Source organism: Vulpes lagopus, chromosome X, assembly GCF_018345385.1.
Source record: "Vulpes lagopus strain Blue_001 chromosome X, ASM1834538v1, whole genome shotgun sequence".
In the NCBI taxonomy this organism is placed as follows: domain Eukaryota; kingdom Metazoa; phylum Chordata; class Mammalia; order Carnivora; family Canidae; genus Vulpes; species Vulpes lagopus.
In genome coordinates, this window is record NC_054848.1 from 11,726,953 (window position 1) to 11,745,338 (window position 18,386).

At 43.7% G+C, this 18,386-nt stretch overlaps 1 protein-coding gene across 4 annotated transcripts in view; it reads right to left on the reverse strand.

The window, feature by feature from the left end:
• Positions 1 to 18,386, reverse strand: part of PIR (pirin) — a 105,936-nt gene that overhangs the window by 86,361 nt on the left and 1,189 nt on the right. For all 4 annotated transcript variants that reach the window (XM_041741711.1, XM_041741709.1, XM_041741707.1 and 1 more), the window contains exons 2-3: positions 17,245 to 17,371; positions 3,596 to 3,688 (exon numbers count right to left, since the gene is read on the reverse strand). In XM_041741711.1, coding sequence (XP_041597645.1) covers positions 3,596 to 3,688; positions 17,245 to 17,340 — 189 coding nt within the window. In that variant the 5' untranslated portion in view covers positions 17,341 to 17,371. The remainder of the gene's footprint in view (positions 1 to 3,595; positions 3,689 to 17,244; positions 17,372 to 18,386) is intronic.

The window sequence follows — 18,386 nt, forward strand, 5'->3', positions numbered from 1 at the left end:
CCTCGGCTTACGAACACCCTGGGAAAAACTGGTACACTGAACCACCACACCACTCTTGGGGAAATACAGGGTCTCGTCCTGTGGAGTCTCCAACCACATTTTCATCAACCAATCAATATATAACCTTGTTTCATGTGTGTTTTCTGTTTAAAGACATTTCATTTATTTACATATACATTATATGTATTATATACATATATAATACACCTATAGTATATATATAATTGATTCACTAACACTGAACTCACAGCAAGCATCCCTCTACCTCACCCCTGAACAAAACTAAGACTCCTCCCTTCTCTGAAAGGCACATCACGGCCACCTTGTACCCAGGAACACTAGACAGCACTCTGGTGCTATACCTGGGGACTATTTTAAACAGCCAAATCACCAACAGAAAGTACACAAATGTGAAAGATGTGGCATTAGGTAGTCCTCCAAAACACCTGTTTACAGCTCGCGAGCTGAAACAAGAAGGCAGTGGGGCCTCGCCCATCCCCAGCTGGCAATGCTCACACTGACCCGCTCTGCGCTCGCCCACGATGACAGCAGAAACACCACAAGTGCGGAGTCCGGGGTCACAAATAAATGTTAGCGAGTAGATGAATTCACGAATACAGAATCCGCAAATAATGAGTACTGACTGTAATTATACCTTTGGTTTTAAGGAAAATTCTTACTCAAAGGGCCAAATACCAATGTTCTAGAGCTGAACTCCTTCCCGGTTTAAAGTTGAGCACCTTACAATTTACACATTGCAAGTTGTCAAGGAAATTAAGTTTCCTTTTCACAATGGGAAAGAAAGCAATGTGTGCCATCACTGGTTTTATTTAATACATTCATCGTCTTTAGCAAAAATTCTGTTGTTATTATCCAATTACACTCAGCCAGTAGGTACTGAGTGTCTCCAGCTGCAGAACACGGAGAGGCATGGGATTATCTCAGCTAAAGCAATTTACAGTGCTCTTGACCGTGGGAGGGGAGGTTGAGGCAACTCCTAACTCTAATACATGACAGAATAGGATCGAGGCCACCGTAAAGATCTAATGTGCAGGAGACTAGTAAAAATAGAATGCTGTGGGGACCAAGCGAAGGAGAAAGTGTCCCCTCTTGAGATTGTCTCGTGAAACTTGATGGAGACAGTGACATCTGAAAAGACCTTGAGGGATTTTCACTGGAGCTGTGAAAGTGGTGAGAACAGCCTGATACCAGAAGCAGAGGAGCACAGTGGGGAGACGTGCTCTGGGACCCAAGTCAGAATGCAGCACGGGTGGGTGGAGGGTAAGCAGAAGGAATGGCTTCCATGACTGCTGTAAGGCAAGACACAACCCCCCCAAAGTGCTAACAGAGAAGAGAATTGGAAGCCCAATGGCTAAGTGAGGGAGGGAGACCGGTCCAACTACCTTGAGCCTTTATATTATTTCCAGAAGCTTCTTGGTTTACTCAACCTTGACACTGCAGTGGTTAACTCTTTACTGGTCCGTCTTTCACCTCCCTAACCAGATTGCAAACTAGAGGCGAACAGGGGCCAAGTCTCCTTCTTCCTTAGCCTCCCTCCCGCCTCCCACCCATGCTCCCCAACACACGAACACACACACCCAATCTACAAAAGATCGCCTGACACCAATATCTGCATGTCGCCAGTCTTTAGTAAATATTTACACATTCAACAATTGGCTTGACAAACACACTGAGCCCCAGTCTGTTTCCTAATACAGGTTCCTCCCACGGAGCAGATGGTTGCAGTTTCTTCTTAACTGTCCCTACGCTTTCCCAGAATATAGGTACATGTGGAGAATAAGAATCTTTCAAAGTGCCACAATACTGTTTTATACATTTTTATCTCCCTATCTCAAATGGAAAATAAGTGTTCAGCACAATCTCTACAAATCTTAGTTAAAATTTGTAAATGTATTGGTCTGACCTTAAAATCCTGATTTTTAGGCTATATTCCATTTCAGCCCTCGATTCTATAATTCCTTAGAATTGATTTTAAATACTAATAGTGTTCTTAGATTGTCTTTGGAGTTTAAAATATTACATGAGATTGGGCAGCCCGGGTGGTTCAGCAATTTAGTGCCGCCTTCAGATCATCAGGGTGTGATCCTGGAGACCTGGGATCAAGTCCCCCGTCGGGCTCCCTGCATAGAGCCTGCTTCTCCCCCTGCCTGTGTCTCTGTCTCTGTCTCTGTCTCTCTCTCTGTGTCTCTCATGAATAAATAAATTTTAAAAAATACTACATGAGATTAATCATTTCTGAATATTTTTGAAGAAAAATGCATTTTCTACATAAAATTATTTAAATCACATCTTAAATTGTTTCTTCTCTCACAAATTATTTTAATTATGTAGAAATTTTAAGAAGTCCATTTCTTTTTAATTTATGTATATTTAAAAATTATGTATATTTTTTGAGAGGAAGTGGGAGAGGGGTAGAGGGAGAGGGAGAGAATCCCAAGCAGACTCCAAGCCCAGTGCATGAGCCCCACATGGGGCTCAATCTCACAACTCCGAGATCATGACCTGAGGTGAAATCAAGAGTCTGATGCCCAACCGACTGAGCCATCCAGGTGCGCCAGAAGCCAATTCTTGCTCTTTATTAACTGCTCAAGTAAAAATGTTTCCAGTGGCACCAGCTCAAAGAATATTAAAAACAACAAATATTTATTTTTTAAAGATTTATTTATTTATTCATGAGAGAGAGACAGAGAGAGAGAGAGGCAGAGATATAGGCAGAGAGCGAAGCAGGCTCCATGCAGGGAACCCTATGTGGGACTCGATCCCAGGATCCTGGGATCACGCCCTGGGCTGAAGGCAGAGGCTCAACCGCTGAGCCACCCAGGCGTCCTCAAAACAGCAAATATTTAAATTTGAATATGCTTTGTGTGACATATGTGGCTTGCCATAGTAGCTGGTCTACAGCTAAGAACTTATAAATTAATTTAACTATTACTCATTGTTTCTAACTTTGAATTTTCTATTAGAAGTTATTACTAAGGGCACCTAGCTGGCTGAGTCAGAAGAGTATGCGACTCTTGATCTCAAGGTCATGAGTTCGGGATCCCTGGGTGGCTCAGCAGTTTAGCGCCACCTTCAGCCCAGGGCGTGATCCTGGAGACCTGGGATCGAGTCCCACATCCAGCTCCCTGCATGGAGCCTGCTTCTCCCTCTGACTGTGTCTCTGCCTCTCTCTCTCTCTCTCTCTGTCTCTCATGAATAAATAAATAAAATCTTTTTTAAAAAAAAAGGTCATGAGTTCAAGCCCCACTTGGGTGTAGAGATCACTTAAATAAATATTTTTTTAAAAAGAAGTGACCATTAGGTTTTGAGGCACCTGGGGGGCACAGTTGGTTGAGTGTCCAACTCTTGGTTTCAGCTCAGGCTGTGATCTCAGGGTCATGAGGTCAAGCCCTGAGACAGCTCTGTGCTCAGCTCAGAGTCTGCTTAAGACTTTCTCTCCCTCTCCTTCCCCCCTCCCCCATGTGCACTCTCTCAAATAAATAAATACGTCTTTAAAAAAAGAAATGATTACTAGATTTAATAAGAGAGGCAAATTTAAAGATACTCACTTTTGTAGTCAAATTATTTTACTTACCGTCTCAAAACCTCGATGTGGGTGATCAGGAAATCCGCCTGGTCTACCGCCTTTAAATTCATCAAACAGCAAAAATGGATCCAGATTTTTTAACTGAAATGAAAATTAAATCCAGCAGATTAGACATGCCTTTCAAACCACATAGTAGGGGCTATATTCATGGACAGATCTAGCAAAACTCACTGAGAACCACATAGCTAATGAGGAACTTTTGCAATGAAAATTACTTTTGGGAAAGAACTCCTTGCACACACACACACACACACACACACACACACACACACAAGGACTATGTTAAAGAGCTGATTTTATAAGAAGTACAAAGAGAGGAAAAACATTTCATGATCATCTAAGACTAAACGGTTAAGCACAAACAAGATACTGTCTCTCCTAAACAGAATCAAAATATCAGGGACTTCAGGCCCCCCTGGAGAAGGTTGATATTTATATAATATTGAGGTTTCCTATACATAAACAGTTAACTCCATCTATTTGCAGCTTTTATTTATTTTTTAAAGATTTATTTATTTATTCATGAGAGAGAGAGAGAGAGAGAGAGAGAGGCAGAGACACAAGCAGGCTCCCTGTGGAGAGCCTGATGCGGGACTTGATCCCAGGAACCTGGGATCACGCCCTGGGCTGAAGGCAGACACTCAACCACTGAGCCACCCAGGCATCCCTATTTGGGGCTTTTAAAATGTCTCTTAATAGGATTCATAATTTCCTCCATACACATTTTTTTTAATTTTATAGGTAATGTTTTTAAGGACATCATAAATAGGATTTTTTTATTTTGTTTTTGAACAGTATGCTACTAGGGAATAAAAATGTGAATAGAAAGGTGATTTTTGAACATCGCTAAGCTCTTATTAATTTTAATAATCTATCCATAGCTTCTTTTGGGTTTTTTTCAGGGACATTCAGATCACCGGTGTATTTATCAATGAGCTTTTGCTCAGTAGTTCACAAATCACTTGTTGCCTGCATTAGATTAAAGCTGTGGCAGGCTGCTGTTTTTCTGGGTTCTGCTAGGCTTGGCTGGTCTCCACATGGATTCTCATTCTCGAGCACAAGCTGAAATAGTGGCCACCTTCTAGGACATGCTGTTCTTATAACCAAGGACAAGAGCAAATGGAAGCCAAGCCAACAGCACACAATCACATTAACACGTCCCATTGGTCACAGCATGTGACATGGCCAAGCCCAAGGCAGGAGGACCACACTCAAACCCTGCCTATGGGACTCACCGGTAATGCACCTAAAAGTGGGTGTGAGTGTACAATCCCTCGGTGGGGGGCAGTGACTATCTGGGAATAATATTCCAACCAACACCCATCAACAAATAAATAACTGAGGTTTTTCCCCCTTCATTTGCAATCCTTACATGTTCTATTTCTTTTTCTGGTCTTTTTGCAAGCTAGTGTGTCTACAACAAGGCTGAGTAGAAAGGATGGTAAATAGATGTCCTTGTTTTCTTCCTGATTTTACAGATTGCTTTTTCAAGATTCACCAGCACACAGGTTGTTTAATGCAAGTTTTTTGCAGATTCCCTTCGTAAGATGAAAGTCTTCCCCTTCCATTTTTAGTTTATGGATTTTTTGGATAGACACAGGTGTTGAATTTTATTGAATGCTTTTTCTGCACTCCTGAGCTGCTTTTCTCTCCTTTCATCTCTCAGTGGTGGTAAAGTACATAACTAGATTTTCTAACATTAAGCCAAATTTGCTAGGTCCTGACAATCCAAACTTTGTTCGTGATGTATTATCTTTTTTATACACTGCCGTATCTGGGTGGTTAATCTTTTGCTAATGACTCTTGCAAAAATGTGCATAAAAGCGATGTCATTATCCTTTCACTTGCTGTCCTTGTCTGGTCTTGACTGTAAGGCAACATTGTTTAATGAAGTGATGTCAAGACTCCCTGGAGCTTCAGCTCCTGGACAGTTTGTGCGGTACTGGAGTTTTCCGTATCTTAAATATTGGGTGAAATCTGTAAAATCTTCTGGACCTGTTGTCTTTATAATAGACTGTTAAAATACTGACTCCACTGCATTATGGCCATGAAACTTTTCAGACTTTCTTCTTTCTTTCTCATTGTTTTCGGACTCAGAATTTCTCCAGCTTCCTGGCAGCTGAGCTAATTACATTTTTAAGTTGTGTGTTTCAGTGTACCTACTCGTTCATATTGCTTGAAATGAGGGTTCTAGGCCCTCTCTTTGTCCCTGTGTCCGGTTTTGACTCTCTTATTTTCACTTTCCATAGGAAAACACACACACACACACACACACACACACACACACACACACCAGATACTGTGCACACACAGAAATTCGACAAGCCACTGCAAGTTTTTCACCTAGCCAAGTCTCCACTTTAAAATGTGGACTGTCACCCATAAAAAGCTTGGGCCACTTTGCAGCCCATCTCAGTCCAGTGTGTCCACAGGAAATGCAGTGAAACGTTAAAAAATAACCAAAAAGCAAAACATTTATTGACTTCTCACCCAATCACCCAAGAAGGTCTCAACTTCTACATTTCAAACTGCCCTCACTGCTGTCCAGCATGTCCCCTGTGTTTCAATCTTCCCTCACTCGACTCCTCACACCCTCAGGAGGGTGCTCCTCTTCTCCTCCCCTCACACCTTCTGAATGGACTGTCTCTTCCACCGTGAACTCTCTGCCCCTTCCAGTGAAAAGCAATCTTGGATCTTTTCAATCTTACTCCATCGCTCATAACTCCACTTCAGCTCAATGAAAGCCCATGAATGGAACTGGGGTTGGGAGGAGAGGGTGAAAATTCTCCTATCTTATTATTTATTTTTCCTCTCTCAGGATACTCTGTGGCTCAGAGGACTGGAAGCAATGAATGTAAAGCAGCTGGGCCAATGCCTGGAGTGCGGCAGGTCTGACACAGATGAGTGGGCTCTGCTACCAAACGCCTACAAATCTCTGAGCCACAAAGTCCCCACCTGCAAAAGGAAGGGTGCAGATGGCTTTTCAAGATGGCTTTTTAGTTCTACGCTATTAGGGTGCTATGGTATGAAAATGTGGGTAAGGATGAGATGAGTATGTATTGCTTCTCGGTATCAGTTTGGTGTCCAAAAGATAGATACAGGGGATTAAGAGGCACAAATTACGAGTTATAAAATAAAGAAGTCATGGGGATATAGGGCACAGCCTAAGGAATATAGTCAATAATGCTGTAACCGCCGTATGCTGACAGGTGGTGACTACACTTGCGGTGGCGAGCATTTTGTAATCTATATAAATATCAAATCACTGTGTGGTACACCTAAACTAATATGCTATCAAATAAAAAAAAATATGCTATCAAATATACTTTAGTAGAAAAGTACAAATACTATAACACACACAAGTAAAAAAATGAAGAGAGATTCACATGACCAAATATGTGCTGCTGTTAAATAAATCGTGAAAAGCAGAGGTTCCTATTTTCCAGGCCCACCCTCATCACCATCCATCGCTCACAGACCAAGAGTTAGTCATCGCTTGGAAAGTACTGTTTGTTCTATACTGATTGCACATTCGAGCCATCTGGTCACCAATGCACAACACAGGGACACACACAGGAAGAAAGGCAGCACAAGGAAAAGCCTGCCGAAGCCAGGGACTGGCTGAAGAGAGCCAGAAGGATCAAGTGTTTATGGCCAAAAGATGGGGTCCACGTGTGAGACACTCTTCCTCCAACAACCAAGATGTACCTCGTACTAAAGTGTGATCTGCACAGTTGGGTAGCAGGCCTTATTAAAGTTCCTCACATTCTAGGGGCACGTGGGTGGCTCAGACAGTTAAGCATCTGCCTGTAGCTCAGGTCCCTGCGTCAGGCTCCCTGTTCAGTAGGGAGCCTGCTTCTCCCTCTCCTTCTTCCTGCTCATGCCCCCTCAGCCCCAGTCAAACAAACAAATAAATAAATAAATAAATAAATAAATAAATAAAATCTTAAAAATAAAGTTCCTAACATTCTGTAAGCATTCAACGAGTATTCAAAGGCACGTCAAAGAAACGTGTGATCTGTAGGCAGGATCTGATTGACATGAGCGCTTGGATTCTCTACGTTTTGACTTGGTCACCACCTCATTCACAACTGATGATCTTTTCGAAGTTTTGGACCCAAATTTCCTTTCCTTCACACCGTTCCAAATCCTTTAGCAGCCAAATTCAGGTGGCAGCTTCCAGGCTATTTCTGTTGATGTCTGAAGAAGGCCAGTCAAAACCTGTGGCCACCACCCCAAGTGTGTGGCACTCCCTCTATAAAGCTCCAGCTGCCTGGTGTTCTATTTAAATCAGGAAGAGGGACACCTGGGTGGCTCAGTGGTTGAGCTTCTACCTTTGGTCAGGGCATGATCCTGGAGTCCTGGGATCGAGTCCCACGTCCAGCTCCCTGCATGGAGCCTGCTTCTCCCTCTGCCTATGTCTCTGCCTCTCTCATGAATAAATAAATAAAATCTTTTAAAACGTTTTTTAAAAAATAAAAATAAATAAATCAGGAAGAACTGCACGTAGCTACCAGGAAGGTCAATTCCATGCGGAGAGGGCCAACATCATGCTTTGTTATGATGCTCCACTGAATCTAGAATAATTCTGTGTGTATAGGAGGTACTACAGACATCCCAAGTGGGACTTGAGTCAGGCCCCTAGTCACCCTTGTAGCTGGATCTGGTCCTTTGACTGACTCTGGCTAATGAAAGGTAGGTAGAAGTCGCTGGGTGGGCCTTTCAGGGAAATCCTTTACATCTAAAAAAAGGAGTGGACAGCTGGGACCTCTCCCTTTGCTCTTTCCCTTCTTGCTCCTCTCTGCACCCAAGGGCAAGTGGTTGCTATTGTCCCAACAGCTGTCTTGGGCCATAAGGTGATGTACTGAGAACGTTCTAAAAATGATGAACTAGGGCAGCCCGGGTGGCTCAGCGATTTAGCACCACCTTCAGCCCAGGGCATGATCCTAGAGACCCGGGATCCAGTCCCATGTCGGGCTCCCTGCATGGAGCCTGCTTCTCCCTCTGCCTGTGTCTCTGCCTCTCTCTTTCTGTGTATGTCTCTTATGAATAAATAAAATCTTTTTAAAAAATTTAAAAATAAAAATGATGAACTAAGATAGAATAAGCATGGGTCTCTGAAAAGTGGGGAGCCTTGAGGCCCACCCTAGACTGTCTACTTTTGGGTAGTCACACAGCTGAACCTGACCTTGATAGAAGAGTAATAATGCCTGTGGTGGTGGCAGCCTGGAACCAGCTGAGATCCCACCCGCCCAACACCCAACCAAACCCCAGCCTGTATCAAGGCAACATGGCAGCAGCAGAAGGGAGAAGGCCATGGAAGGCCGACTCCAGCAGCTTAGACTACCTCCCAGGCCTACTCAGCACCTAGACAGGGGCCCGACGGGAACGATGGAAAGGTAGAAGGAAACTGCCCCCATGTAGTCCAGACCTGGATCCAGACTCGGCTTTGAATGTATTTGCCCTATGACTCTACGCCCCTCTACCGTGACTCAACTTCCAGGGACCCTGCTAATGGAGGGCGCCACCTAGAGGCTGCAACAATCAGGACCGAGGTTAGTCAAGGTTATTTGATGATAGCAGGGGACTCTTAATAAATTTTTAAGTGTGTAATGGGATTTAAAGCTTTATAAATATAGGTATTTTTAATCTTTTAAAGTTCCTATCTTTTAGAGACACAAACTGAAATATTTAAAAGTAAAATGAAACAATTTGCTTTTAAAATACCCTGAGTACAGGAACACATGGGGGGATATAGAGGAAACCAGGATATCTGGGAGTTGATCACTGTGGATGTTGGGTACATGGAGGTTCATTATACGCTTCTCTCTATTCTTCTGTGTTCAAAATTCTTCCTGACAAAACAAATACGTATAAGAGGGGGTCCCAGGAAAATCATTTTCCACCAAGGGATGTCCAGAGGGAAGGGCAGTGGAGCACAGAGGCAAGTACAAAGGAGTAGTGGGCTTCCCTCCCGTTGGGAGCACAGACGAACAAGCCGCTCAAACCATGCTATGCAGTCACTCGAATTCCAGCTTGGCTGCCTCGGCCCACACAGAATTATAATGAACGGTGTGAGCCAGCCCCCCTCCATCTCTTCTTTATGTTCATCACCCAAAGGCTCAGTGAAAGCTTTGTAAATTCCTCTACTACCTCATTCACAGCAATAGGGAACATGTCACTTAGGGCCACTAATACCAAACACTGTTGTCAATTCTACACTAACACAGCTCTGGGTTCCAAAGTGTCTGAGGTGTTTCTTCAGAGACAAAGCCTTGCTGCAAGAAGTTGGAAAGGTAACTGCCCTGAAACCGGATGGGTGCTTTCCTTCTCTGCTGATTGGAAGGTTAGGGGGTCGACGTTTCTGATAAGCCGGTAGGGTGCAGGGTACTGAAAAATATGGTTATAATTTAAATGGTCAAAAATAGGCCCATGAGTAAGACAATAACTGGAACACATCATTGTTATTTAAATGATGTTCATGAAGGGGGTGCCTGGGCAACTCAGTTTGTTAAGTGTCCAACTCCTGATTTGGGTTCAGGTCGTGATCTCAGGGTCATGAGATCGAGTCCCACGCTGGGCTCTGCACTGGGCATGGAGTCTGCTTAAGATTCTCTCTCTCAAAAAAAAAAAAAAAAAGATTCTCTCTCTCCAATCACTACCAATACCAAGGAAATACAAACAATATTAAAAACTTATTATGAGCAGCTCTATGCCGATAAATTAGGCAATCTAGAAGAAATGGACGCATTTCTGGAAAACCACAAACTACCAAAACTGGAAGAGGAAGAAATGGAAAACCTGAACAGGCCGATAACCAGGGAGGAAATGGAAGCAGTCATCAAAAACCTCCCAAGACACAAAAGTCCAGGGTCAGATGGCTTCCCAGGGGAATTCTATCAAACGTTTATAGAAGAAACCATACCTATTCTACTAAAGCTGTTCGGAAAGATAGAAAAAGATGGAATACTTCCAAACTCGTTCTATGAAGCCAGCATCACCTTAATTCCAAAACCAGACAAAGACCCCACCAAAAAGGAGAATTATAGACCAATATCCCTGATGAACACAGATGCAAAAATTCTCAACAAGATACTAGCCAATAGGATCCAACAATACATTAAAAAGATTATTCACCATGACCAAGTGGTATTTATCCCAGGATGCAAGGCTGGTTCAATACTCATAAAGCCATCAATGTAATAGATCGTATCAACAAGAGAAAAGACAAGAACCATATGATCCTCTCAATAGATGCAGAGAAAGCATTTGACAAAATACAGCATCCATTCCTGATCAAAACTCTTCAGAGTGTAGGGATAGAGGGAACATTCCTCAGCATCTTAAAAGCCATCTACAAAAAGCCCACAGCAAATATCATTCTCAGTGGGGAAACACTGGGAGACTTTCCCCTAAGATCAGGAACAAGACAGGGATGTCCACTCTCACCACTGGCATTCAACATAGTACTAGAAGTCCTAGCCTCAGCAATCAGACAACAAAAAGAAATAAAAGGCATTCAAACTGGCAAAGAAGAAGTCAAACTCTCCCTCTTCACAGATGACATGATACTGTACATAGAAAACCCAAAAGACTCCACACCAAGATTGCTAGTAATCATACAGCAAATTGGCAGTGTGGCAGGATACAAAATTAATGCCCAGAAATCAGTGGCATTTCTATACACTAACAATGAGACTGAAGAAAGAGAAATTAAGGAGTCAATCCCATTTACAATTGCACCGAAAAGCATAAGATACCTAGGAATAAACCTAACCAAAGAGGTAAAGGATCTATACCCTAAAAACTACAGAACACTTCTGAAAGAAATTGAGGAAGACACAAAGAGATGGAAAAATATTCCATGTTCATGGATTGGAAGAATTAATACTGTGAAAATGTCAATGCTACCCAGGGCAATTTACACATTTAATGCAATCCCTATCAAAATACCATGGACTTTCTTCAGAGAGTTGGAACAAATCATTTTAAGATTTGTGTGGAATCAGAAAAGACCCCAAGTAGCCAGGGGAATATTAAAAAAGAAAACCATAGCTGGGGGCATCAAAATGCCAGATTTCAGGTTGTACTACAAAGCTGTGGTCATCAAGACAGTGTGGTACTGGCACAAAAACAGACACATAGATCAATGGAACAGAATAGAGAATCCAGAAGTGGACCCTCAACTCTTTGGTCAACTAATATTCGACAGAGCAGGAAAGACTATCCACTGGAAAAAGGACAGTCTCTTCAATAAATGGTGCTGGGAAAATTGGACAGCCACGTGAGGAAGAATGAAACTAGACCATTCTCTTACACCAGACACAAAAAGAAACTCTAAATGTGAGACAAGAATCCATCAAAATCCTAGAGGAGAACACAGACAACACCCTTTTTGAACTTGGCCACAGGAACTTCTTGTAAGATACATCCATGAAGGCAAGGGAAACAAAGGCAAAAATGAATTATTGGGACTTCATCAAGATAAAAAGCTTCTGCACAGCAAAAGAAACAGTCAACAAAACTAAAAGACAACCTACAGAATGGGAGAAGCTATTTGCAAATGACATATCAGATAAAGGGCTAGTATCCAAGGTCTATAAAGAACTTATTAAACTCAACAGCAAAGAAACAAACAATCCCATCATGAAATGGGCAAAAGACATGAACAGAAATCTCACAGACGAAGACATAGACATGGCCAAAAAGCACATGAGAAAATGCTCCGCATCATTGACCATCAGGGAAATACAAATCAAAAACACCATGAGATCCCACCTCACACCATTGAGAATGGGGAACATTAACAAGACAGGAAACAACAACTGTTGGAGAGGATGTGGAGAAAGGGGAACCCTCCTGCACTGTTGGTGGGAATGGGAACTGGTGCAGCCACTCTGAAAACTGTGTGGAGGTTCCTCAAAGAGTTAAAAATAGACCTGCCCTACGACCCAGCAACTGCACTGCTGGGGATTTACCCCAAAGATACAGATGCAGTGAAACGCCGGGACACCTGCACCCCGATGTTTCTAGCAGCAATGGCCACAATAGCCAAACTGTGGAAGGAGCCTCGGTGTCCATCGAAAGATGAATGGATAAAGAAGCTGTGGTCTATGGATACAATGGAATATTCCTCAGCCATGAGAAACGACAAATACCCACCATTTGCTTTGACGTGGATGGAACTGGAGGGTATTATGCTGCGTGAAGTAAGTCAATCGGAGAAGGACAAACATTATATGTTCTCATTCATTTGGGGAATATAAAAAATAGTGAAAGGGAATAAAGGGGAAAGGAGAAAAATATGTGGGAAATATTAGAAAGGGAGACAGAATATGAAAGACTCCTAACTCTGGGAAATGAACTAGGGGTGGTGGAAGGGGAGGTGGGCAGCGGATTGGGGTGACTGGGTGGTGGGCACTGAGGTGGGTACTTGACGGGATGAGCACTGGGTGTTGTTCTGTATGTTGACAAATTGAACACCTATAAAAAATAAATTTGTTTAAAAAAAAGAAGCTGTGGTATGTGTATACAATGGAATATATTCCTCAGGCATTAGAAATGACAAATACCCACCATTTGCTTCAGCGTGGATGGAACTGGAAGATATTATGCTGAGTAAGTCAATCAGAGAAGAACAAACATTATATGGTCTTATTCATTTGGGGAATATAAAAAATAGTGAAAGGGAATAAAGGGGAAAGAAGAGAAAGTGAGTGAAAATATCAGTGAGGGAGATAGAACAGGAGAGACTCTTAACTCTGGGAAATGAACAAGGGGTGATGAAAGGAGAGGTGGGCGGGGGGTTGGGGTGACTGAGTGACAGGCACTGAGGGGGGCACTTGACAGGATGAGCACTGGGTGTTATGATATATGTTGGCAAATTGAACTCCAATAAAAAAAATTTTAATTAAAAAAATTTTTTAAAAGATTCTCTCTTCCTCTACTCCTTCCCCCCTCCTTGCATGTGGGCTCTCTCTCAAAACAAAATTTTTTTAAGATGTGCATGAATTTATAATACCATGGGAAGTGCTTATGTTACCATGTTAAATGAAAAAAAAATAAGGACACAATGTTGTCTATTTTGTATGATCCCCATGATGTAAAATATACAACTATATGGAGACAAAAGGAAACACCCTCTGCCTTAATCGTGATTAAACCCGGATGATGGCATTAGGAATGATTCCAATGCACATATTTTTCCTGAGGGTAGTGGCATACATGGGAGACCCTCAGAATTAGCAGAATGTGGGGGTCTTTAAAGCATACGTTTTCAGCCAGGGACTCTTACCTGGGTACCATGGATTGAAGCCAGGGCGGCTATAAACTTGGCTGGGAAAAACATTACATCTTTATTTTCACTAACCTCTAACGGAAAATTTTTTTCTTCCGGATTTTTTTTTTTTTTTTGGTGGTAAAATCTATATAACAAAATTTACCACTTTAACTATTTTCAAGTATGTGGTTCAGTTTACACTGGTGGGCACGAGTCACCACCAGCCATCTCCAGAATGAAATTTAATACTTTAATCATGAATGCAAAGAACCACAGTAAATGACCAGGACCTGTGACTGTCACCACTAGAAATCAAAGCTGTTTTCATCTCACATGACAGCTGTTGCAGGCATACTGAACTACTTTTTAAAGACTTATGTAGTTATTTGGGGGGACGGGCAGAGGCAGAGGGAGAGAGAGAATCTCAAGCAGGCTCCACGCCTAGCACAGAGTCCGACGCGGGACCCGATCTCGGGACCCTGAGATCACAACCTGAGCTGAAACCAAGAGCCGGACGCTTAACAGACTGTGCCACCCAGACACCCTGGTATACTGAACTGTATTGTTCATGCTCCTCGCAGCTTTGAAATCAGGTAGTTATGTGACCTGCCACCAAATCTTGTTATTTAATGCAAAATTACTAGATTACAAATTCCTTTTGTAATATTGTGCTAGCCGTATTTCAATATGTTTTCTTTTGTAATCCTATGTATTTTATTTCATGCCATTTAAAAAATATTATCCTGGGGCGCCTGGGTGGCTCAGTCGGGGAAGCATCTGCCTTCGGCTCAGGTCATGATCTCAGGGTCCTGGGATCGAGCCCCACATCAGGCTCCCTGCTCAGTGGGGAGTCTGCATCTCCCTCTCCCTCTGCTGCTCCCCTTCCTGTTTCTGCGCGCTCTCTGTCAAATAAATAAACACAACATTTTAAAAAAAGATAAAAAACATTATTCTGAGAGGAAACGTGTATGTTTCATCAGACCACCAACGGGGTTCACACACACACAGAAAAAAAATTAAGAAACCCTGAGCAGATGTGTCCTGACAGATGGAGTAATTAAAGTATTAGCTACCTTCGACACACAATAGCAATGACGGGTTTACTAATGGGTGTCCAAATTCTTTATAATTGTTCTGTTGATGTGGTCTAGTAGAATATGATTCCACATCCATCTGCATCTCCCCAACATCCACTGCGGATTTAGCCCTTTAGAATAATCCTGTTTGCATGTATCCCTTTGGAAAACAATGTCCGACGCGCCCCAAAAGACATTCACAGGTGAAAAGGAAGCTAATGGCAGAAAGAGTACGAGAATAAACAAGCAGATTTTAAGAAGAGAAACAAACTGACCTCATTTAAAAAAAAAAAAAAAAGAAGAATCCATTTCCCTAATATACTCCTTCCTTTATTCAAAAATATTGGGGGGCGGGGCGCAAGGGAAGATGCTCAACACCACTCATTAGCAGGGAAATGCAAATCCAAACCACAGTAAGAGATCACCTCACACCTGCCAGAATGGCTAGGATCAAAAAGACCAAAAATAACAAGTATAGGGAAGGGTGTAGAGAAAAGGGAACCCTTGTACACTGTTGGTAGGAATGTAAATTGGTGCAGCCGCTATGGAAAACAGTAGGAGGTTCCTCGAAAAATTAAAAATAGGACTGCATGTGATCCAGCGATCGATCCCACTTCTGGGTGTTGACACAGAGAAAAATGAAAACACTAACGTGGAAAGAGATGTGCGCCCCCCTGTTCACTGCAGCATTATTCACAACAGCCAAGACACAGAAACAACCTAAGTGCCCACTGAATGGATAAAGAAAATATGATGGGTGCGTGTGCGTAGACACATGTGTGCAGGCACGTACACACACAATGAGATGTTATTCAGCCATAAAAAAGTGAAATCTTATCACGTGCAGCAACATGGGTAGACCTTGAGGGCATTCTGCTAAGCGAAGTAAGTCAGAGAGAGAAAGACAAATACCATATGGCCTCACTTACATGTGGAATCAAAAAATAAATAAATGAACCCAGCTCACAGACGCAGGGAACACAGCTCAGTGGTGGCTGCCAGAGGTGAGGGGTGGGGGGTGGGTGAAATAGGCCAAGGTGGTCAGTCCAAAAGTACAAACTTCCAGTGATGAGATAAATAAATTATAAGACAAGGAAGTCCTCGCGATGTCATGTACAGCATGGTGACCATAACTAAGGTCATTGTATTGCATATTTGAAAGTTGCTAAGACAGTAAATCTCAAGAGTTCTCATCACGAGAAAAAATATTATAACTGGGGGTCCCCGGGTGGCTCGGTGGTTTTGTGACTGCCTTCGGCCCAGGGCCTGATCCTGGAGACCAGGGATCAAGTCCCACGTCGGGCTCCTTGCAGGGAGCCTGCTTTTCCCTCTGCCTGTGTCTCTGCTTCTCTCTCTGTGTGTCTCTCATGAAAAAAATAAATAAATAAAATATTTTTAAAAAGGAAAAATGTTATAACTACGTATGGTGACTGATGTTAACTAGACTTATCATGGTGACTGTTCTGCAATATATACAAATAGCAAATCAGTATGCTGTCCACCTGAAGCTAACACAATGTCGCATGTCAGTTATGCTTCAATTAAAAAAAAAATCTTTTTGGAATCTGGTCTGGTGATGGACGCCGCATTCCCTGGGCTAACCCCACCCTTGGCTACCTTTCTGTGCGAATAAGATTCTCTTTTCTGCAAGTCCCACGTCCTCTGTCATTTTCAAATAAAACTGCTCTGTCGTGCTGAAAGAAGTCTACCCACCTAACCTAAAACCACCTCCTATGAGAGAAGCCCTCACGTGCCCCTGTCACCACAGGAGGTCCACAGAGTTGGGGGTCAGTGGTTTTTCCATGAACCCAAATCCCTGGCAAGGCTGATCGGCCAAGGGAGGGGGGTGCGATGGAGGCGTGACCCTAACCGAGCCAACCAGATGCCCTCCCCCAGGAATCTGGAAGTGGGACCTAAAGTTACTGCCCAGTGCGTTGAACTGCGGATGAGCAAACTCCGGGCTGTGAAGTGGGCGTGTTTGGCGACGTGCATGCTGAGGCTGGTAGAGGGACCCAGCACGGGACAAGGGAATGCAGAGGGGGGCAGAGGTGCTTCAGCTGCACCTTGTGTGCAGGCAGGACCCCATACCCATGTTAGAGAAACCCCCTCCAGCCTGGGGCCAGTCCAGCGGGGACCGTAACTGCTAAGTTGAGAGTGGGCCCCGATGGGACCCCCATAAGGCAGCTCCTGATGGTCCCGGGTCCCCTCTCCCCAAGTTAACCCTCGGTGGCCCGCCAGGACCTTCTGCAGGAAAGCACGAAGCAGCCCCCCAACCTGCATACCTCGGGTCTGCCGATGCTCCTGCGGACCCTGGCTCCAACCCCCTCGGCCTGCTCCCGGCTCAGCACCGACAGGGTAACCTTCTTGGAGGGTGCCATGTCCACGTCTGGAAAGTGCTCCGCTGCCAAGCTGCAGACGGTAGAGGGCCAGTGGAGGACAACAAGAAGGAAAAATCAGGAGGGCACATCCAAGGGCTTCCAAATAAAGGCTATTAAACTCAGGCCTGTCCAAAATATGAACAGCTGCCATCTATTGACTGCTTAGTCTGTGCGAGACCCGGGTTAGGAAATCGAGAACAATAACGTTAGTGAGCACGCATGAGCACTAATGTATTAGCGCCACTAATTGTTTGCAATCTCACGCAATCCCACAGCCATCTTTTACATGGTTTGGCAACAGCGTCTCTCCTGGGCACTTACTAACCTCTAAGGAGCATTTTATCTGCTTGCTTTTTTTTTTTTAAGTAGGTTCCACGCCCAAGGTGGGGCTCGAGCTCCTGACCTCAAGTTCAAGAGTCGCATGTTCCACTGACTGGGCCAGGCAGGCGCCCGTTTATCTGCTTTATCTCATTGAAATTTCTCAAGCTCCCCAACGTTGCATTGCCCCCACGAGGGAGGTGCTACCACGAGGCTGAGAGTGATTTATGGGGCATTGACTAAGGGAACACAAAGAAAATCCGTGAGGTCTGTGAATCTCCCTAGAACACGTGGAATGGGGCGCCTGGGTGGCTCAGGGGTTGAGCGTGTGCCTTCAGCTCAGGGTGTGATCCTGGGGTCCTGGGATCGAGTCCTGCATCAGGCCCTCCGCAGGGAGCCTGCTTCTCCCTCTGCCTGTGTCTCTGCCTCTCTGTGTGTGTCTCTCACGAATAAATAAATAAATAAATCTTTTTTAAAAATCGTGTCAAAGATCTTGGCACTGAAAGTAATTTCGAGGGTCACCAAATTCAGAGATCCGTGTGCCCCTAAAGTTCAGGGCCAACTTTAGCAGCAAGAATGCCCCGAGCTTTGTCAGGAAGTCTTCAAGAGCAGGAAAGTCACGGAGGAGATGCCCTTGACAAGGCATCCTGTATTTGAGGCCCAGTCTATACTCCGCCTTTATTCCAAAAGAGTTTTCTCTTTTGGGGGGGCCTGAGTTCTACCGACTG